The sequence below is a fragment of the Vipera berus genome (genome assembly GCF_964194415.1).
Source record: "Vipera berus genome assembly, chromosome: 2".
NCBI lineage: Eukaryota > Metazoa > Chordata > Lepidosauria > Squamata > Viperidae > Vipera > Vipera berus.
This window is the reverse complement of record NC_138203.1, coordinates 222,926,580-222,949,129: the sequence shown is the minus strand read 5'-3', so window position 1 is coordinate 222,949,129 and position 22,550 is coordinate 222,926,580. Positions and strand designations below refer to the sequence as shown.

Sequence of the window (22,550 nt, the reverse complement as noted above, 5' to 3'; positions counted from 1 at the left end):
TGAGCTGGCCCGCGTGGACATTCCCTCAGATCTGAATGGGCTGATCCATCTTTGTCTGCGGATCGATGCCCGGCTGCAGCAGCGTAAGAGTCGCCGTGCCACCCCACAGACCCCTGCCGCCCCTGTTGTGCGTGAGCCCCCAGTCCAGAGGGAGGAGCCAATGGAGCTGGGTGCCGCCAGGTCCCGTCTATCGGTGATGGAAATGGACAGACGACGATCGGAGGGGTTGTGTTTTTACTGTGGGGACCCTGGACATTTGGCTGCTTCTTGCCCAAAGAAGCGTCAGCGGGCGTCAGTGACCAAGCCTGCTCCGAGAAAGTCCCCTGCTTTGCTATCGGGAAACGGCCCGAGCCCGATCTAGACGGTGTGAAAGATCGGGCGACCCACAACGATCACGCCGAGCGACGCCGTTCCGACGGTGCCTGTGAACCTCCACGGCATTTGATTTTGGAGGCACGACTGATCCTTCCTGGCAAGCCAGAGGGGATTCCGGTCCATGCCTTAATTGACTCTGGGGCTACCACTAACTTTATGGATTCGGCCTTTGTGGCCAAATGGGCTGTTCCCCAGTGTCCGGTGGATCCGCCCATGCTTGTGGAGACCATCGATGGTCGAGTGCTCCTGTCCGGGCCTATCACGGCCGCCACGCAACCCGTGTGTATGGCCATCAGTACCCATGTGGAGGCCATTCAGTTTTACGTCACTTCGGATCTGCACTTCCCCGTGGTCTTGGGACTGGCGTGGCTCCGGGCGCATGATCCACAGATCTATTGGTCTCAGAACTTGGTCACCTTCCCAAGTTTGCAGTGCGTGGACCACACCCGCCATATCTGTGCCGGCCAGGTGGAGGGTTCCTCAGGGGTTTCCTTGCCTCCCGTACTGTCCGACTTTGCTGACGTGTTCAGCGAGTCAGAGGCGGACCAATTACCCCCGCACAGGCCCTACGACTGCCCCATTGACCTAGTCCCTGATGCGCCTCTCCCAGTGGGGCGTTTGTACTCCATGTCGGAGCCCGAGTTGGCCGCATTGCGGGACTTCCTGACAAAGAACTTGGCTCGTGGATTCATCCGGCCCTCGTCCTCGCCAGTGTCTGCGCCCGTGCTCTTCGTCAAAAAGAAGTCGGGCGAGTTACGGCTTTGCTGTGACTACCGGAAACTCAACGCTATCACGGTGCGTAACCGCTACCCGCTGCCCCTCATCCCCGAGCTCTTGGACCGACTCCGGGAGGCTAAGATCTTCACGAAACTGGACCTGCGTGGAGCTTACAACCTCGTCAGGGTTCGGCCGGGTGATGAGTGGAAGACAGCGTTTGGTACTCGCTATGGACATTTCGAGTACACGGTGATGCCGTTTGGCCTGACCAACGCCCCCGCTGTGTTTCAGCATTTTATGAATGACATCTTTCGGGATCTGTTGGACCAGTTTGTTGTGATTTACCTGGACGACATCCTGATTTACTCCCCGTCGCGTGAAGCGCATCATCAGCATCTCCGTCAGGTCCTGCAGCGCCTCCGGAAACATCGGCTGTTTGCCAAGTTGGAGAAGTGCCAGTTCTACCAGGTGACCATTGATTTCTTGGGCCACCGCATTTCTCCCGAGGGCATCGCCATGGATCCAAGTAAAGTTGAGTCGTTGCAGAGTTGGCAACCCCCGCGTCGCGTGAAGGATGTTCAGCGACTTCTTGGATTTGCCAACTACTATCGGACATTCATCCCTGGCTTTGCTGCCTTGACAGCCCCCCTCACCCGGCTCCTGCAGAAGAAGACTCGGTTCCAGTGGAACGCCCCCGAACAACAGGCGTTCCAAGCTTTGAAGGACGCCTTCATGAAGGAGCCCATCTTGAAGCATCCTGACCCGCAACGGCCATTTGTCGTGGAGGCGGACGCCTCCGACATTGCCATTGGGGCCGTGTTACTCCAGGCAGCGACGCCCAACGGTACCCTTTTCCCTTGCGCGTATCACTCTCGGAAATTGAATCCCTCGGAGCGCAACTATACCATCTGGGAGAAGGAGCTGCTGGCCATCAAGGCGGCGTTCGAGGCTTGGAGGCATCATCTGGAGGGGGCGCGGCATCAAATCGAGGTCCGGACGGACCACAAGAATCTGGAAAGCCTGCAGACCGCTCGGAATTTGAACCAACGCCAGATCCGGTGGTCCCTCTTCTTTGCGAGGTTTGACTTTCGGGTGCGGTACATACCAAGCGGGCACAACCAGAGAGCGGATGCTCTGTCCAGGAAGCCCGAGTACACCCGAGTGGAAGACAAGCTTCCGCCCAGGACAGTGATCCCCGTCGAGTCTTTTGCTGCGGTACGGGAGCCGGTGGATATACGGGCTCGGATCCGGGAGGCGCAGCAGCAGGAGGCGTGGGTGGCTCAGCGGAAGGAAGAGGTGGGGCCAGATTCGCCTTGGTCGGTCACGGATGGACTCCTGTATTATCGTGACCGGCTCTATGTTCCAGGAGGGCCACTCAGGGGACTCGTCCTCAGCCAATGTCATGATAACCCGGCTGCGGGGCATTTTGGCCTGTTCAAGACTCTGAACCTGGTCTCCCGTACTTTCTGGTGGCCCCGAGTCCGACACGATGTCCAGTCTTATGTCACCTCCTGCGTCCCATGCAGGCAGGCCAAGTCAGCGACAGGGGCCCCGCCTGGTTTACTGCAGCCTTTGCCAACGCCCAAGAGACCCTGGGGGGCTGTGTCCATGGACTTTCTGACGGATCTACCCCCATCCTCCGGCTTCACGACAGTGTTTGTGGTGGTGGACATGTTGACCAAGATGGCGCACTTCATCCCCTGTCGCGGCTTACCGTCAGCTCGCGCCACTAGTCGCATGTTCATCCAACAGGTGTTCCGGCTGCACGGCCTTCCCGACAGGGTCGTCTCCGATAGGGGGGCCCAGTTTACAGCCCGCTTCTGGCAGGAGTTGATGCGGGCGTTGGACATTAAGGTTTGCCTCTCGTCCGCGCATCATCCTCAGACCGACAGGGGTACCGAGAAGGTCATCGGCATCTTAGAGCAGTATCTGCGCTGCTATGTTAACCTGCAGCAGGACAACTGGGTGGACTATTTGGCCATAGCCGAGTTTGCCTTTAATAACTCGCAACACACCTCCACGCAGATGACACCGTTCTTGGCCAACGTGGGTTATCACCCCAGGTTCTTCCCTCTTTCTCCCGTGGACTCACCGGAGCCGGCAGCGAACGAATTCATGGCGGAGTTACAGGCGATCCATCGGTTGGTGCGACGGCAGCTGGAGAAGGCCAAGGCCGACTACAAGAGGTTCGCCGATCGGTCGAGAAGGGATACGCCTCCACTATCGGTGGGGGATCGGGTCTGGCTGTCCACCAGGAACCTACCATCCACTCGGCCGGCGAGGAAGCTGGACCACCGTTACCTTGGACCGTTCCCAGTCGAGGCCGTCATCAACCCGGTCGCCTATCGTTTAACTCTGCCACGTTCCCTGCGCGTGCACCCCGTCTTCCATCGGTCCTTGTTGGTCCCCGAACAACCGGCCTGTCCACTTCGCCAAGCGGAACCTCCCCCATCAGGAACTCGTGATGGAGGCAGCACCCCCGAGTACGAGGTCGCCAGCATCAGGGATTCCCGCTGGCTGAAAGGTCGCTTCCAGTACCTGATCGAGTGGAAAGGGTACGGGCCGGAGGACTTCACATGGGAAGACGCGACCGCCGTTCATGCCCCTGCGTTGGTGACTGCTTTTCACGAACAGTTCCCATCCCGACCGCATCCGGATCGGCAGACCCGAGGGAAGGGCCCTGCGGTGCGGGATAGTGTTGTGACTCAGGGCCAGCCTGTGGGTCCGACAGCCGGGTCCGATGTATCGGAGGACTCAGATGTGGGGGAGGAGGGAAACGAACCGGCTGATGATGATTTGGAGGCTTTGCAGAGTCCTCAGCCGGGGATCTCTTCTCAGCTGTGTGAGCCCGAGAGTGCGGAGGATGATGACCCACAGCTGGCCCTGTTCAAGGACGCCCGACGCAGGAGGCAGACGAGCAGGGACAAACAAAGAAAGACTATGGGACTCCTCGGGAGGAGGCACAGGGAGACCACGCCCTGAGCTCTCTATAAAAGAAGTGTTTGGGGAGGGGCTGGTTGCTGAAAGCAACTTTTCCGCTTGAGAAGACAAGCTCTTGTGTTTTTGTTAACTGCGTAATTAAATCTTGGCAGAAGCCTTTTAGCCTTGGACGCTTTCCAGACTCTTCTCTTAATTAGGGGTTTGCGAGAAGAGGGCTGGTTCAGAACAATGATGTCTGATTTTATAATTCTGCTACCTTCAGATTATATCAATGGTAAAACTAAAACAGATTTTAAAAGACTTCCATTAAATGCACAGTAAGAATCTAGGGCATATAGTCAACAATGTCTGTCTTAAAGTATCTTAAATTAATTAGCCTTTCTCTCTGCTTTTTTCATTACTGATCTTACATTATTAACCTAGCTTCTTTGCCATAAGTGCTGCCTATATTTTTTTTCCTATTCTTCAAACTATTCATTCAACAAGATACATCTCATTAAACCAATTAAGTTATACTGCATCACCCTTTGATCACTGGAGCTCATAAAGCAGAAATGAAAGGCTATGCCTAAAGTTTGTTTCTTCATGAAGGAGCTCTGTGTATCTGATAAAATGAATATTTATTAAAAGAGAATATTAACTGCAGAGTATTGTAGCTACCACTACTCAGTTACAGTAAGTTAATAATATCCCATCTTGCTGATGTTATTAACTATTACCTAATAGTCTAAGAAATGAGATATTTAGTATTTTATATGGATTTGAAAGGATAGGGAAGAGGAGGGAATGCATACAGCACATGTGCAATACCTACAATACACTTGCATGTTTTAACAATGGAATAAAATTACTAATTGATATTACAAACATTGTAAGAGGTTACATGTCTTTCAGTACCACAGGAAACATGAGAGGGAACATGAGCATGACCATTCTATAGAAAATTAATTGGCCTCTCTGGGAACTGGACTGCACAGGCCATTTATTTGAAACAGCATATTTTTCTTATCTTCGTGAATACATCCAAGAATTGTAAATAGCATGTTGAAGTTTTAAGAGAAAAAACAATCCAACCCTGTCCTCTGTAAAAAGTAAATGCGCAATGGTAAATGCAAACTTCTGAAGCCTCCAGAATGCAAGATCAAGTTGGACAAAAACTGGGGATAGGAAGCTACCACCAACTCTGCCATTTGTAATCTTTAAAATGGAGCACTGTTGCTGTGCAAATGTAAACGAATTCACTTTATTAAGGACTGCTGAATATAATTGTGTCAAATGACCAACAGCAAAATTTAGGACTTGCTTAGTTCTGACCCTAAATGAACACTCAGGCCATGTGACCTGCCCATTCTCTTGGGATTGGAGCAGCACATAAATTGCTAATAAAACAAATTCATTAAGAGAACTCTACTGTATTTTAGATTAGAACTATTATAAACTAAAGAGTGGGGACAATATTACAACTCACATCTTCTACAAATACGCCTATAGTCCCCTTGGTACCATCTGGCTTGCTGAGGAGTTCTCAAGAGCTAGGAATGGGGAAAATTCACCAAGTCACAACAGGAATTTGCTGGAGAAGTCTGTCTCAGTCATGCTGAACTGCCATTCTGTGGCAATTCATCAATTTCCCTAAGCAGATCTTTCATAGTAAAAGAAGTTTAAGGAGTCCAGCCTCCAAAGAGGCCTATTTTATCACGAATGCAATGTCCAGAACATCTTGAACGGCTTCCTATTTGGAAGAGATTCTTCCCAAGCGTGCCTATCTAACCTCTGAACAGCATAATTCAGAGAGAGCCACAGTCTGAAGGGAGAACAAAACATTTTTTAAGAATATACATCCCTAAAGAGAATTCAGTAGTTTTAAAGCAGAATATTGTATTTCCTCCTGATAAAAGCATAACCAAGTTTCATGTTTTAGATTTCATGTACAATTTTATATAAAATGTTCCTTATTTATTACATCTTGCCACAGCAATTCTGGAGAATTAACACCATATAGAACACAATGCAAAATGAACATCAGAAAAACAACAGTATATAAAATCTATAACTGAGGCAGAATTTAATCCACAATAAAATAGCAACATGTTGTGCAAACTTTATCAGAAACATCCAAAACAATCTCCCCCATCCCCACCCCAAAGTTTCAAGTGTTTTTCCTATGTGCACTGCCTTGAGCTCCAGGAAGTAAGGCAGGCTATAAATTTCTATGCTTATTCTGTGATTAAATACCCAGGCCATATATGAAATGCAGGGTAAAATTGCTTAATGTGCGATAGACAGGTAGAAGAAAGTCTTGTAAATGGTTGAGAAGCTTGAATAGAGAAATAAAGTATTAGAAAGCCATAAATTATTCCTTTCCCTCACTGGCTCCACCAAAGCTCATTAAATCTTTCTACAAACCTAACAAAGATCATAATATAGAGCCAAAATCTCAACATCCCTACCCAAAAGCACTGTAACTAACAGAGGTCTACCTTTTATATACAAGGAATGTCTTTGCAGGCTATCAAACCACTCAACTCCTCTCCTCACTTGGGGAATAAAAGTAAATGCAAGCTAATGAATTTGAGTTGTTGCTTTTTTTATGCTTGCGCAGACGTATCTACCTCTCTGCAACACAAAAAAGTATATTTCAACTCAGAATCAATGGAATCCGGAGCAAATTATTAGTTAATACATAAAAACCAATTTAAAACTATTTTTAAAATCTTACTTGAGGTAGCAGACTAAGGCACCAGGATAGAAACCAGGAGACAGTGAGTTCTAGTCCTGCCTTAGGCATGAAAGCAGGCTGGGTGACCTTGGGCCAGTCACTCATTTTCACCCCAACTTCCCTCACAGTGTTTTGTTGTTGTGGGGAAAATAGGAGGAGGAAGGAATATTAGATATATCACCTTCTTGAGTTATTTATAAAAGTAATAAAGGAAGGATAAAAATAAACAATAATAATACAATATGCAAACCTGAGAACGTAGAAAAAGGCAGTGTAGAAGCACACAGTCTAAGAAACAGGAATTCTTCCAATATTCCCTGAGTCATTTTGTTTTCATTGGTTACACTGCATATATTTATTGCTGTGAATTTTTAAACCTGGGTGTTGTTGAATCATAGCACTGAGGTCACACAGCTTTCGCATGCAATAACCAGGAAGTAAGCCTATTCCTGTTTGCTCCCTGCCCACTTTCTTTTAATAACTAGGCAGAAGAAAGACAGCCACATTTTAACTTTGAACCAAATAGAGAAAGGGAAAGGGACTAGCTTTCATATGTTGTGGTAGATAAAATAAATTTGGAGTTGGTTAGGAAGCAAATTCCTTTCAGAGCTTGGACTTTTCAATATTGTCTGGCTTACCACTGTAATTCAGAAATAATTATATACAGTATTATAGTTTCCTTTGGGGGTTTCTCTTTGCTTTACATTAATACCTTGTTATAAGGAATATTTGAAGCTTGCTAGCTTTCAAGTTGTTTTGCCCCCTCTTGCTTTGGAAAGGCAGTTCAACAGCTGCTGAACTAAATTTTTAGCTAAACTTTTAAATTACTTTACTCTTCAGTTAATGAAAAACCAAAACCAGAACATTCAGGCTCAAATTCTAACTGCTTTCCTTAAATGAAGAGATAGCACTTCCCAATACAATATAAGTTTGCTTGTAAATTTAGTGAATAGATAGTACAGTCAAATCTCTCTTGGCTGGTGTAGACTGGAATTTTTCAGAGAGGTATAGCCAAACCTTTGGGTTCGAGCCAGCATTTTATTGTACAGGAGGTGTCTTTAGATACCTGCATGTTTTTCTTCTGCTATAATCAAGTCCATCCCTCACTTGCCTGCACTCTGTCCATCCATTGTTACAATAGTTTTGTCACATGCAAACTCAAGCCTGATTTTTTAAAAACTAACACACACTATGTCTTTGTCATTTCTTGTTTTAAACTTAAATTATAGATAATCAGGCCTACAAGAATAAAATAAAGCCTGCCCCTGCTGTCCTGGGGCAAACATTGATTAAGTTCCATTTGGTGATAAAAGGATAATGTATAATGTAAAAATTCAAACAATACAAGCACCTGTAATAAATACTCTCACCACTGCCACTCACAAATAGTATCCTTTTTGTGGATTGCTGCCCTGTCATCTGTCAGGCTTAAAGATCTGACCATAGAGCCATGCTTTTCAGCCCGAGGTCAGCTTTATTTGTGCTGTGATAAGCTGAGAAAACAGCTTTCCTGTAATTTTTCAAGGCATTTAAGATACAGAGTTTGAGATATGAAGCCATTCACAACCACCAATTTGTTTCTGGAAAATTGAAACAATTTATTTATTTATTTTATTTTTGGGACTTATATGCCGCCCTATCTCCCGAAGGACTCAGGGCGGCTAACAACAATAAAAAACAATACAAAAATTAAAAAAGAATTACATAACAGCCCCAAAATAAATTAACTACACAGTTAAAAAATTAAAAATTAAAAATATGTAAAAAATTAATATGAAAGAGCACACACATCTGAATATGTGTAGGTTGGCTTCATATTATCTGAAGCCAGGCTTTACTCAATATACAATTGGCTGCATTCACACATCATGCAAAATGATTTTAATGATCACTTTAAGGATCACGAGTTTCACTGAGTATCTTAAGCTAGAACCTTTTCTCCCCAGCAGGCAGATAGGAACGCACATTTTCCCATGCAACTACTGCAGAGTTCAGATTGCAAAACAGGTTTTCTAGAAGGCAGAGAAGATCGGCATCTCTGATGGCCCCTCCTTCCCAACACAGCAGGAGTACAAACGGGTCAGACTCGATCCAGATCATCCTGACGATCCGGCAACCCGCGCTTTTCGCCTCTTTCTCCGAGGCTAGCAGACAGGGCGGCCACCCTCATTAACAGAAAAGAGGCAGATCTAGGGAAATGCTTTGCCCTTTGAAAGATGGGATCTTTCCTTTTTACCCACTTGGGAGATACAAATTCACGGTCCTAGGAATAGAGGTTAAAATAAGCTTCTTTGCAATCTAAACGTGTTAACTGGAATCCAACGGACTTCTTTAAGAGAAATTACGTTTAGAAAAGAAATACTACTCGTGTGAATTTCCTAAGTTTGCTACACGGGCCTAAGCTGCATCTTTCCAAAGATCTCCGCCTTTTTCCCCGCTGCCGACGTCGACAGGAGGGGAAATTCCCCACGCTGAGAAATATTCATCCCAGGAACTTGCGCAACCACTCGCCGCAACCGGTCGAGGGTGCTCCGTGTCCTCGTTTGTCTTCCCTGCTACGATTCGGTGCAGTCGCGGTGCAGTAACTACCTTTGCACCACTTTAGGAACCACTCCCGAAAAGGTGGTGAGGAGTAGGTGACATTAAGACACCTACTCCTAATGAAACATAAGCCCGAAAGGTTGGGAAAGATAATCAGACATAGAGTCGTAACTGCCCTTCTTCCTTCAAGATCATTCTCGGAGATCTGCAAGCTCCGAATAGGCTGCGATTCTGCCTACTAACGAAACGCGACCCGTCCCCTCTCCCTCTTCCTCTCCCTCCTTTTCCCCATTCAAGAAAAGGGGAAAAAAAAGCGCTGGCACCCGAAGGTCTCTTTTACCGCCGCGGAGCGATACGTTCAGAGACGCTTTACTTCCCGTCTCTTCCGAGATTGCTCCAAGTTGCGCAGCTGCCAAGTTCCAGCCGGGCGCACCTTCGTCCGCGCGTGCGCAATTGGCCCCGGCGCTCCGCTATATACCCCCGAGCGTTCCGAGCGAGCCTCTTCAGAACGGAAAAGGTTTTAGCAGGTGAGGCTGACGAGGGGACGAGGCGCGCGCGCGCGGGCGGGCGCGCGAGGACAGCCTGGAGTGCGGGGTCCGTTAGTCGCGAGAGGAGGAGGAGGAGGAGGAGGAAGAAGAAGCGGCGGCGGCTCGGGCGGCTTCTCCTCGCCTTGACCTTGCGCAAGGCCGCCGGAGAGACTTACCGGGAATGGGCGGCCAGCGTTTTAGTCGCCGCTTTGGCTCGCCCGGGCTGTGGCAGAAGAAGGCCGTAGAGGGGCTTCGTCCCCGGGAGGGAAGCCCGCCCTTCCCGCCCTTGTCCCACGGTTGAAAGAAAAGAGGCGCCGCAGAGAATGGCTCCCTCTTGGCCAGGAATCCCAAAGGACCCGGCTTCCCCTCCGTCCGAGAGAGAAGGGGCATCTCGGGTCTGCTTGGCTGAAGCCTCTTTACATATAGGAAAAGCACCTGTGGATCAGCGGAGCTGAGGACCAGTTCGGCGTAGTGGTTAAAGGCAGCAGTTCTAGTTTCCTGCCTTTGCTACAAAGGCAGCAGAGGGACTTGGGCCAGTCACTTTCTCTCAGCCCCGGGAAGGAGACAATGGCAAACCCGCTTCTGAAAACCTTGCCAAGAAAATTGTAGGGACTTATGCAGGCAGTCATCAGGAGTCAAGACTGACTTGAAGGCATCCATAGCAATCAACTTAGGGGTAACAAGAGTTTAGTTTTGGCTCCTTTCCCCCTCCCCTCTCCCCAATTTTCCTTCCTTCAGCTGTTTTATTTACCAAATATTATGCTACGAAAGAACCCCTTTCGGTGTTTCATGATCACAAACTCTGCTTCCAACATCATGTTAACACTGGCAAGAGCTTGGATTGTAGCATAACTTTAGGTACACAAAGCCTGCCTCTGCCAGTAGATGGAAGGTTAATGGCAAGGTTGAGTTGTATTCCGATAACTTAGTGTGGAACGAGCTGCTTAGCCAAAATTTTATCTTGCAGTATATTTTCCAGTGTACACTATTTGTATTTAGAACAGTAGGAGAGGTACATAATTCTGAATTTGTATATTCATATAGCTCAGTGCAGTGTGGTCTGATTATATGTGGTGGTACTAAATTTGCTAACTTGCTGAAGCTGTGAAAAGATTGCTTCACACACAGATATTATTGGGAAAGAAAGGCTTTTTCACAAGAATTAGCCTTTAGGCCGTAATGTATCTCATGTATATATAAAAGCTTCAAATAGATCCAAAGCTCAGTGAGTTATACATTTATGAATTATTTTGTTACAGTACTTTCTAAATATAATAAACTACATGAAAAAAACTACCCTTTAACTTGAAAATAAACAATTGTGTACATTTTTGTTTGCATTTTAGGGTACATTTTGAAGTGCAGATTTATTTTATGCTTTCACCCAGACTTCTGAAAATGGAAACCATTGTTCGTCGTTGCCCATTCCTGTCAAGAGTATCCCAGGCTTTCTTGCAGAAAGCTGGCAAATCCCTTCTGTTCTATGCTCAGAATTGCCCCAAGATGATGGAAGTTGGGACCAAGCCTGCTTCAAGAGCTATAAGCACTTCAGCAACTCACTGCCAGCAAACTGAAGAATCCACTTCTGCCAGTCAGAGTAAGTCTACACTTATTAAATTGACTAATTTGATCTGCCATGAACAAAAATCTTGACGAATGAAGGCAAATATATGTGTCCCCAGGATAATGTTGCAAGATCAAATCTGGGTCAGTCAGTGGGACCAGAGATTTACCCTTCTGAAGAAGAGTAAACCTCTGGTCTTAGTGACCAACCCAGATTTGAGCTTGCAAAAACCTTTTGCCACAAATGAAGAAAATGTGCTTGTATACATTGTTCAATAATTCATTCCATTTAAAAATAATTTGGGACATAAGCACTGCATTGAAGAATGCTGTACTTTATTTTTCAATCAATAAACTGACTTGGTAATAATTCTGAAAATAACATTTCATATGTTAAGCCTATCTGACAATTTTTGGGAAAGCCAACAGCCTATCTAAACTTTGAACATTATTCCATGAGTTAAAGGGCAACTTATATTGTACTGTGCATCCAGCAGAAACTAGGAACAGAGGTGAAGAAAAGCATAAAGCTTGGTAAATAGCGTGTAAAGAAAGTTAAGCTGTATAGAGCAGTATGTTGTAGCTGCCTCAAATGGAAAAAGCCGTTTATAATCTCCTGCTTTTATTGTAGAACATACATTCAATAACTATTTTTAGGACTGAAGTATACTTTTAGTGCTTTAAGCAATAAGACTTCTAAAGCCTGCTGGTAGGAAGGAAACGTCTAGAAGCTGTAACTTCTAATATCTTCATTCTTGAAAAAATCACAATATACTGGGGTTGACTCCAAAATTATTAAGTAGATATAATTATCTAACAATTTTCTTCAGAGCAAACATAAAGCATGCAAAGGATTTTGCATATTTGTTGGCTATAATTGTATGCATGCATTCAATCAAAACAGCTGGTGGAAAATATAGCTCATCTGAATTTTTCAAGTTATTAAAAATGCAAATAGTGAAATAAAATTGTTTTCAATAAACGTGCTGTTAATCATTTATAGGGAAGCATTTATAGGAAGCAGCGTAATGGACAGCATAGTACTTTATAATGGCACGCTGGCTAAGGAATTCTGGGAGTTGAAGTCCACAAGTCATAAAAGGACCAAGTTTGAAGACCCCTGGTATAGAGTTTTGCTGGATAACTTAAGTCTGCTCCTTGGAAGACTTTGAGTAGAAAATGTGTTCAATGCTAATAGTTTTTGAAGGAAATCCATCTTTAGTTTTTGATACTTAAGGGACCTTGAATAATGCAGTGCACACAAACTGTATTTACGACACTCAAAGCATACATAATGTTCCTATTAGAATGTTCTTCTTGAATGTAAGCAATATTACACAAAGTACAGAGGCATAAGAAATACCTGTTCAATGAGAGCTTCACATTGTTCTGTATTGAAAACTTTTTTTTCATTCAGAGAACAAAAACTCCACAGATGTGGCTCAGGAAAACATAAGCAGACCCCAGCATCTTGTAAGTGAACCATCTGCTGGTAGCCCAAGTGCTAACCAAGTTCCTGTGAGTAAATGCCCATTCTTGGCAGCTCAGGTGAATGAAGGAAACAGCGTTTTCTGTGAAGCCAGCCGGGAACTCCAGGAGGATGTGGAAGAAATGCAAGCTGTAAGAAAAGGTGTGTTGTCTTGTGAAAGTCTGATTTTTATTTGTTTATAAAGGTAAAGGTAAAGGTTCCCCCGCACATGTGTGCTAGTCGTTTCCGACTCTAGGGGCCGGTGCTCATCTCCGTTTCATAGCCGAAGAGCCAGCGCTTGTCCGAGGATGTCTCCGTGGTCATGTGGCCGGCATGACTAGACGCCAAAGGCGCACGGAACGCTGTTACCTTCCCACCGTAGTGGTCCCTATTTTTCTACTTGCATTTTTACATGCTTTCGAACTGCTAGGTGGGCAGAAGCTGGGACGAGTAACAGGCGCTCACTCTGCTACGCGGCACTCGGGATTCGACCCGCCAAACTGCCGACCTTCCGATCGACAAGCTCAGCGTCCTAACCCACTGAGCCACCGCGTCCCTAAATTTGTTTATACTAAGTACAAAATACTAATTGTACTAAGCAGGTTTAAAGAGGAGAAATTGTTAAACTTTTAAAATCAGATACAGATTTGCAAGATTTTTCAAATAGTAATTCTGATTAAAGTCCCATGTTCATCTGTGGATTCTACATACCTTCCCCTGGCAAAGCAAGCTTTGATTTGAAGAAGGAAGGGCTTTGCCCAAATTTTAAAATATCATTGAGCTCTTTTTTCTGTTTGGCTTAGATCATTTGCTAGCTGATATTTAATACTCAGCTGGACTCATTAATAAAGCTTCTTTATGACACATTGAATGGAACTAGGGACATAATCAGAATGAATTATATATCACATGGGATAGGATGTTATCAGCAACCGTATCCTAAATGAAAGGCATATAGAGTAATTATTGCTTGTGAGAGTCTCTGTAATACCTTATACTTAGAAGGCCTTATATATGGAAAACACATATAGAACTGTTCAGTAATATTGTATATGAAATATTTTTGAACAATTGAGATACTCTAGAATGGCTTCTTAAATTGTTAGTATTACTATATTTTATTATATATAATTTACCAAAACACCAGAAAGTACAGTTGAAGTTAATGCTGAGATGGACGGTGAAAAGAAAAATGGCTTGTTGAAGAAATTCCAGGACATAATGTTGAAGCAGAGGCCAGAAAGGATATCTCATCTGCTTCAGGAAAACTTGCCAAAATGTAAGGATTAGCTTTGTTGCACTGACTGATAGAAATCAAAACTTGCAGCTTTCAACATTTTGCTAAATCCAAATAGAAGTAATATTTCATCTTAATATTTTCACTTTTAGCTGTTTCAACTTTTCAATATGATCAGTTTTTTGAGAAGAAGATTGATGAGAAGAAAAAAGATCATACGTATCGTGTGTTTAAAACTGTGAATCGAAGAGCCCAGATTTTTCCCCTGGCAGATGACTATTCAGAATCCTTAGTCAACAAGAAAGAAGTGTCTGTCTGGTGCAGCAATGATTATCTTGGGATGAGTCGCCATCCTAGAGTTTGTGGAGCTGTTATGTAAGTATTTTTAACTAAAAATGAAATGTTTTCGATTAGTGTGTAGAATTCTGCACAATCATTTTTAAGAAGGTGACTAGAGGACTTAATTCCTAGATCCTCTTTGATTATGAAGTACTGTGTCAGATAAATCCTGATGATCCCTCTTGTACCGAATACTCATTTATTATTATTAAATTTATTTGTCACCCATCTTGCCACAAGGCAGCCCTTTTTCCTCCTTTGTCCTTCAAAGGTCCAGGGGAAAATAGAATAGCTGTATTTATTTATTTAAAAGTTTTGTATGGCCACTCATCTTAAACACTAGTCTGTGTGGCTCACAAAAGCAGTAAAACCCTGTAACTGTAAAATCATAAACAATAAAATCAAAACAAAAATCCAGTACTGAATCATCCCCTGGGATGCCGCACAACCAGTTCCAGATAACTTCATTCTTTCCATAAGGTGGGACTGCCATAGAAAAGGCATGGTTCCCATGGTCCCACTAGGTGGCAAATTTTCACAGAAGGGACCCAAAGCATGCTAACCCTCTCCACTGTGGTTGGGTGGGTAGATAACTTCAGGGAGATTGTCAGACAAATATATTACCATCCAACTAGTCATTCAAAGGTCAAGCTCTTGTATGGCTGTTATTTTAAGAATACTGCAAAAGATGCCCAGATTTCTTTTCCTGTGCTGACTTGGTCACAGTAAAACTGTAAAATCAGTGAAATTAGCTTCAGTCATTATTGCTCTGCATCTCGTTGATTTCATTGGGTCACCTCTGAAGCATGACCAGTGTGGATTCAGCCCCATGATCCACACTGGATTGCTTGTTTAAAATGGTGTGTCGAGGGTGTGTGTCTTTTTTGGCAGTCCTTTTTTTTTAAAAAAAAATTGAGACAGAACCTATTTGTGAGGCTTATTCATTAAATTCATCAAATTGGTTAATAGTTCATTAAGATTTTGGAATCTTGGGATAAAATGTCTGAGGTAATTAAGCATTCTGCAAATAGTTGTATGAAGTAGCATAAACCCAATTCGCATACATGAGGTAATCCCAAGGAGTTCTGATGCCACTGTTGGAACCTTTCTCACAGGGAAACACTGAAACAACATGGTGCAGGAGCAGGAGGCACGAGGAATATTTCGGGAACCAGCAAATTCCATGTTGATCTTGAAAAAGAATTGGCTGATCTTCACGGAAAAGATGCTGCTCTGCTCTTCTCTTCTTGCTTTGTAGCAAATGATTCAACACTCTTCACCTTAGCTAGAATGCTACCAGGTAAGATCCAGTTTTTGCCTATTTATTTTACAAAGTAAATAGTTTAACCATTCCTTAGCCTTTGTTTTGTTTTGTTTTGCAAGCAGTCCTCACCTTACTACAACCGAACCCAGGGAGACAGTTGTTAGGTGAATTTTCCCCCATTTAAAACAAACTTTTGCCACCGTTGTTAAGTGAATCACTATAGCTGTTAAGTTAGCAGTGTTAAGTGAATATGGTTTCCCCATTGCTTTGCTTGTCAAACGGTTGCAGAGGGTGATCACATGACCCCAGGACACTGCACCCAACATAAGTACATGCCATCTGAATATTGATCATATGACTACAGGGATGCTGCAATGGTCATAAGTGTGAAAAATGATCATAAGTCGCTTTTTTCAGTGCCATTGTAAGTTCAAATAGTCACTAAATGAATGGTTGTAAGTCAAGGAATACCTGTATTATATATAGCATAGGTTCCTTTTAAATGTAGTTATTGCAAATAAGAAGAATTGCTGGTTCAAAACCATAACCATTTAAACCATAGCTGGTAATTTTAGCAGTTCATCAAGAGTAGATGGTAGGTCTATATCTGTACTTTTTGCTAACTCTTCATCGGGAGCTACTTTTTAAAAATAGGTGTATAAGATATGCTTACATGATTACATGCTTATGACTACCTTTAATAAAAAAACAGTATTTTTCTTGCAGGATTGTGCTAAAACCCATACAGTCAAGAAAAACTTAATTTTGATAGAATCCATCATGCTAAGCTAGATTTCTAAAATATGACCTGGGTATCTAGTGATATTTAGATAGCAGCATCAAAGTAACTCCAGAGCATTGTTATCACCTTATAAGAACTGTGTCTCTAGAATACAATTTATCTTTTACAATGATGTACCTACCCCAGTTATCACATTTTTCCCCTTTTTTTAAATGACAATTTGGATTTGTGTAAACTGTTGCCCCAAAACAAAAATTAAAATCTACGTTAGATAAGAGCAATTTAGTAATATATGGGTTGCAGCTCCAATATTTGAGGGAAGGGTTTTCTTGACTCATGACTTTTATTTGATACCTAGCTAAAGGGATCCATGAAGTTGCTGTTGTTACCCAGGATGAGGTATTAGTTGCCATTTGGAATCACCTGATTTCTAACTGGCTTAGTTAGTTGCCCCAGTTCTGTTTTGTAAATCAATACCCCAGTTAAGATCAGGCTGTAATGTTTTAAATTGCTGGATGGCATTTATTCTTTCTTTCTTTTCCTTCCTCAGATTGTGAAATTTACTCTGATTCAGGAAACCATGCTTCTATGATTCAGGGGATTCGAAACAGTAGAGTGCCAAAACATATATTTCGACATAACGATGTTGGTCACCTCAGAGAACTCTTGAAAAAATCTAATCCATCTATTCCAAAAATTGTTGCATTTGAAACTGTTCATTCAATGGATGGTATGTTTGATGTCTGAGGCACACGTTGCTATGAAACTTTGGAAATGATAATTAGAAAAACCAAAATATAAATATAACTTTGTTTTAGGTGCAGTTTGTCCATTGGAAGAGCTTTGTGATGTGGCTCATGAGTATGGAGCAATTACATTTGTAGATGAAGTACATGCTGTTGGACTCTATGGAACACATGGTGGTGGCATTGGAGACAGAGATGGAGTAATGCATAAAATGGATATTATTTCTGGAACGCTTGGTAAGTATATTCACGTGCAGAAGTCTAGATTGAAGGATGACTGAATCAAAACAGTGATTGATAATCATTACATCTTCAGGGATAATTGATTTTGGGTTAAGTCTTACCACCCTATCTTCAGATTAATGTTTCTGAAAATATAATTACTCTTACAAAAATCTGCTTTTCTTTTTAGATGTTTAAAGACAAATTTGATCTTTAAATTTGATGAGGGAATTGTGTAAGGACACTTGGTAGGAACAGAACTAGTAAATGCATATAGTAGAAATCAGTATTTTCTATAGATAAAATATCAGATTGAAAATCTTTAATGCAAACAAAACATGGTTTGAACTAAGGAAAACTAATTTAATCCCTTTAAATTAAAAGAAACTGAACTGACAGTATTATGCAATAGAGAGAGGATTGTAATCAACTCCATTTGCTCTTATTTTGCTATTTAGAGATATTGGGTTACTTCAAAGTATGCTTTCCCAGTAGATTGCTTTACAAATAGAGTTTGGTATGTTTGCATTCTTAGGATCTTGCATAAAAGGCGGTAAGCAAATGAGAACATGTATTAGAGATGACAAAACATTATACAACAATTTCCTAATGTTGATTATATATGACAAAGTCTAAGCTTCCATGCAATTCACTTAGTGAACAATTGCTGCCTTTGTATGGAGAGTACATCATGTACCAAAACTTCGAGTGAAAGCTTCACATTACTTTATTTTGAATGTAGTAGGGTTTATTTAAGGTGTTACTTTATAGTATAGACCAAGGGTCCTCAACGTAAGGCTTGTGGACTTCAACTTGGGGAGTTGAAGTCCACAAGTCTTAAAGTTGCCAAGGTTTAGGACCCCTGATACAGACAATGAATTCAGAAATACTTGGTGGTAGTATTATAATAAAGGTACCTCCTGCAAGAAGGTTTGATAGTAAAAGAATACTGCTTAAGATACCAGTTTTTGTATTGTTTTTATTAATTGGGAGATGCCAAGAACTAAGGCTTTTACTTTTTTTTTTCCAGGTAAAGCCTTTGGTTGTGTGGGAGGCTATATTGCCAGTACGAGTTCTTTAATAGATACAGTCCGTTCCTATGCTGCTGGCTTCATTTTTACCACTTCCTTACCACCCATGCTTTTAGCTGGTGCATTAGAGTCTGTGAGAACGCTCAAAAGTACAGAGGGGCAAATGCTTCGTCGACAACACCAACGTAATGTTAAACTCATGAGACAAATGCTGATGGATGCTGGGTTTCCTGTAGTGCATTGCCCCAGTCATATCATTCCTATCAGGGTAAATATTTAGCACACTGTGATTCTACAATAAAGTTTGGAAACATCAGCAATTTGTAGCATAGAGGAAAGATATGTCTTAAAGATTATAACATTTTGCTTTTGTTAAACTTTGTGTATTAAACCTTATATATGTATAGCTAGTTCCTTAGCATAAATGAATCGGAGTAGATAGATGGTGAGAGGTGTGAGAGATGCACAGACATACCGTATTTTTCCGTGTATAAGATGCACCCTTGTATAAGATGCTCTGGCATGCGCGTCCCAGCGCTCTAAATAGATGCCTCCCAGCCGGCCCCACTCACCTAACCAGCATCCAGCATGATGAGCATGCATAGTCAGTTCATAGCAGCAGCCTTATGACCCTGGTAAACAAACTGGCGTGAGCACCAGCATGACGGCAAGGCAAGGGAAGTGAAGGGAGGTTTTAAACTCCCCACCATTTCTCTGCACCAATCAGCTGTTTGTTGGAATGCTGAACAGCTGAGCCAGCAAATCCAGAAGTTTGGCTGGCTGCTATTATTGAACAGGACGGCCTTGCAGCTGCACTCCACAGGGTCCCCGGCCAGCATACAGGTACGAGGGAGGGAAAGGGCTGTCGCTGCTATCTATGCTGCTGGTCCCATCCGCTGCCTCCGGACGCCACCATCCAATGATCTTGCCCCCACCCCCTTCCCATTAATGGCAAGCCCACAGGGGCTTGACACCTGCACCAGGCGGCATGGCAGTGGCATGTAAAGAACCCACGCAGGCATGCCCTGGGCTGCGGAGATTACCATTATTTTTTCGTGTATAAGATGCTGCACTTGTATAAGACGCACCTGATTTTTGAACAGGGTGTTTGCAGGAAAAAATAGTGTCTTACACATGGAAAAATACGGTATATAAGAGGGTGACTATTGACACATAGAATGGGATAGAGACATGTATATAGTGGAAGAAATTGATAGAGGAATGGGGAGGATTCATTAAATAGCTGTGGTGACTGCAGAAATAAACCTAATTAACCTTTTCAAGAATCATTAGGTAATAACAGTTTTTGATGGTTATTCGATTTCCAGACTGTTTCTGATAATGAATTGTTTTGTTTCCAGAGCAAATGAATTGCTCCATTAACAAGAGCTTGGGGGAAATGCCTAGCATAGTGAAGATCAACTGACATTTTGAGAGAATAGAAGGCTGCTTGTTGGTAGTTGCATCTCTTCATCCACTTGGACACGGAGAGCTGAGAGCTGTACTTTGTAAAAAATCACTTTGTCAACTGTGGCCCAATAGCATGCCAATATGATACCAAATAGAATGGGGCCATTTTTTTCCTCCTGTTACTTTGGGACATACCTTTTTCCCCACCAAGAATCATGCATCAGATGTTTAGCAGTTGGTCACAAAATATTTGTTCCCAAGTGTTCATACCACAAAAAAGAATACAGGGAATACATCAAGGCTGCAAATCTCCCTGCAGTGAATTATATATTGGGGCTACATAACAGAAGGAACCCCCTCTCTGATGATGGCATTCTCTTCTCCCAACTTCCTCCGGCTCTTGCCTTCCCTGCTTTTTCCATAATTACTTTTCTATTGTCTCTATATAGTTTATATCTCATTATGTGAAGTAAGCGTTGCTCCGTGTAATGATGACTTTCTTACAGGGACAGTTACGTTCGATCAAAAGAAATTGTGCCTTTAGCCTAGAAACTCATCTAATCTTTTATTAACTTCAGGTTTCAGATGCTGCTAAAAATACTGCGATCTGTGATAAAATGATGAACAAGCATAGCATCTATGTTCAGGCAATAAATTATCCCACTGTGCCACGTGGAGAAGAGCTACTGCGTATTGCTCCCACACCACATCATACTCCACAAATGATGAATTATTTTATTGGTGAGTGAAAAGAACAGTTTAAGGTGTTTTTCTTGACAAGAATATGCATCGCTGACTCATCTGCATATAGAAATAGGAAGTGCTGTGTTGCCAGCCTGTACACTGTATGCAATTTGTCATCTGTAAAAAGAGAACAGTATCAACCATTCAGTTTCATTCAATTTATATGGTTGCCCATCTCAAACGTCATAACTCTAGCAAGCTAAAAGTACTTAAAAACAAGAAACACGTAAGAAAATTACAAATAACATAGCAGCTAAGAAAACCAATGGTAACAATATAAGATTTGTTAGCCAAGTGCTTTTTTATGACAAGTAGTAAGGATCTAGCTTAGCTGCACTTGTTTAAATAATTTCATCTTTCTGTGTTTAAGACAAATTATCATCAGTATTGCTTGGTTTCATTTTAGAAGGGCCTTCAGTCAAATATTCCTCCTTGTTGGCAACTTGCTTTTGAATTCAACCTTCAGATGGTAGACTATGGATCTCCCGCCTCTCTATAATAAGCCACTTTAGGGCTGTATAAAACATTTGAAAGGGGGCAAAACGTGTTAGCATGTTTTACCTTTCTAGAGAAAGAGTTTGGTAGAGAGACAATAGATTTTGGAATTATCCTAAGATTTACTAGGAGATGCATAAGACACACACAACACAAAACAAACACGCTTAAATGGTAATAGCCCTTAACTCTTTAAAAGTAATCTTTATGTGCACTTAACTCAGAATTAAGACAATACTGAATTTATCATTGAAAGAACAAAATGAGTGTTTTAGGTTTTGCTGGATTTTTGTCATTAATATGTTCTTACAAATTAAAGCTTACAGTTGAGGAAGAAAGTAAACTTTTTTAAATTATCAATTATGTTTTCTTTTGTCTTGTAGAGAACCTGCTAAGTACCTGGAAGGAAGTGAGGCTGGAGTTAAAGCCCCACTCCTCAGCGGAGTGTAACTTCTGTAGGCGACCCTTGCACTTTGAAGTTATGAGTGAAAGGGAAAGATCCTACTTCAGCGGAATGAGTAAACTTGTGTCAGCTACTGCTTGAAACAAATTGCAGCTTCATCTATGTTTAGAAGTCAGATATTCAGATATATGTTTTAGCTTATAGTCCGAGTAGTTTTCTGGAAAATAAACTTTAAGATGATGCTTGCCAGTTCTTTGTTCTATAATGACATTTCCCATTGTCATGTCTAAATGCATATAAATACATTTCTACTAATTTTGAAATATATACAGATCCATGCTAATGAACACATTCGATCTTTCATTTGTGGAATTTTCTCCTCCTGGACATCAGGTTAGCTCCATCCGTCTTAACTTTCCAGAGGTTCTTCAAGGTCTTGTTTTGTCCCTAATTAGATGTAGCTAATTAGTCCCCTAATCAAGATACAGATAGTATGTCTCTACATAAGATTCTGATTTTACCCAGATGAAATAACATAATGATGCCATAGTTAGATTCCAAGGGTGCTCTGTCTTGGTTGCTAGGCCAGACTTATGGCTTGGCATGATGTGCTTGCTTCTGTTTGGCAAAAACATTCACACCTTGTTTATCTCTGCATATTTATTGCGATTCCAAAATAGATATTTGGACAATGCTTTTATTATAAGCCATCAAAAGTGTACAAAATTGTGAGCAAACTTGGTATTTCTAGGAAAAAAATGTTTGAAGAAAAAGGAAATAGGTGAAAGGTTGAAAGGTATTTTAGTAAAAATTGTAAAGGAACAAACTTAAGTTTTATTACATCTTAAACTAGAACAGGGGTGTCAAACTGCCAGCCCACGGGCCAGATGCATCATGCTGAAACCGCACCCACCCCATTGCCAGCAATGGAAAAAAGTCACAATACGTTGTGACACGTCACATGATGTTGCGAGTTTGACACCCCTGAGCTAGAGTGTTAAAACAAGGTAGGCTGTTGCCCCTTTCGGAAATACCTAGTTGGTTTTCTCATCAGTTAGATATTTATT

General features: G+C 42.5%; 1 protein-coding gene across 1 annotated transcript; it reads left to right on the top strand.

Annotated features, from left to right (window-relative positions):
• Positions 1 to 9,758: 9,758 nt before the first annotated feature.
• On the top strand, positions 9,759 to 21,716 carry ALAS1 (5'-aminolevulinate synthase 1). The gene is made up of 11 exons (XM_081321269.1): positions 9,759 to 9,819; positions 11,166 to 11,416; positions 12,800 to 13,012; positions 13,998 to 14,129; positions 14,240 to 14,462; positions 15,542 to 15,726; positions 16,983 to 17,162; positions 17,251 to 17,415; positions 18,431 to 18,699; positions 20,420 to 20,582; positions 21,464 to 21,716. Exons 2-11 carry the CDS (start codon positions 11,194 to 11,196, stop codon positions 21,622 to 21,624), a joined length of 1,914 nt encoding a protein of 637 aa, XP_081177395.1. The 5' UTR covers positions 9,759 to 9,819; positions 11,166 to 11,193; the 3' UTR covers positions 21,625 to 21,716.
• The last annotated feature ends 834 nt before the right edge of the window (positions 21,717 to 22,550 follow it).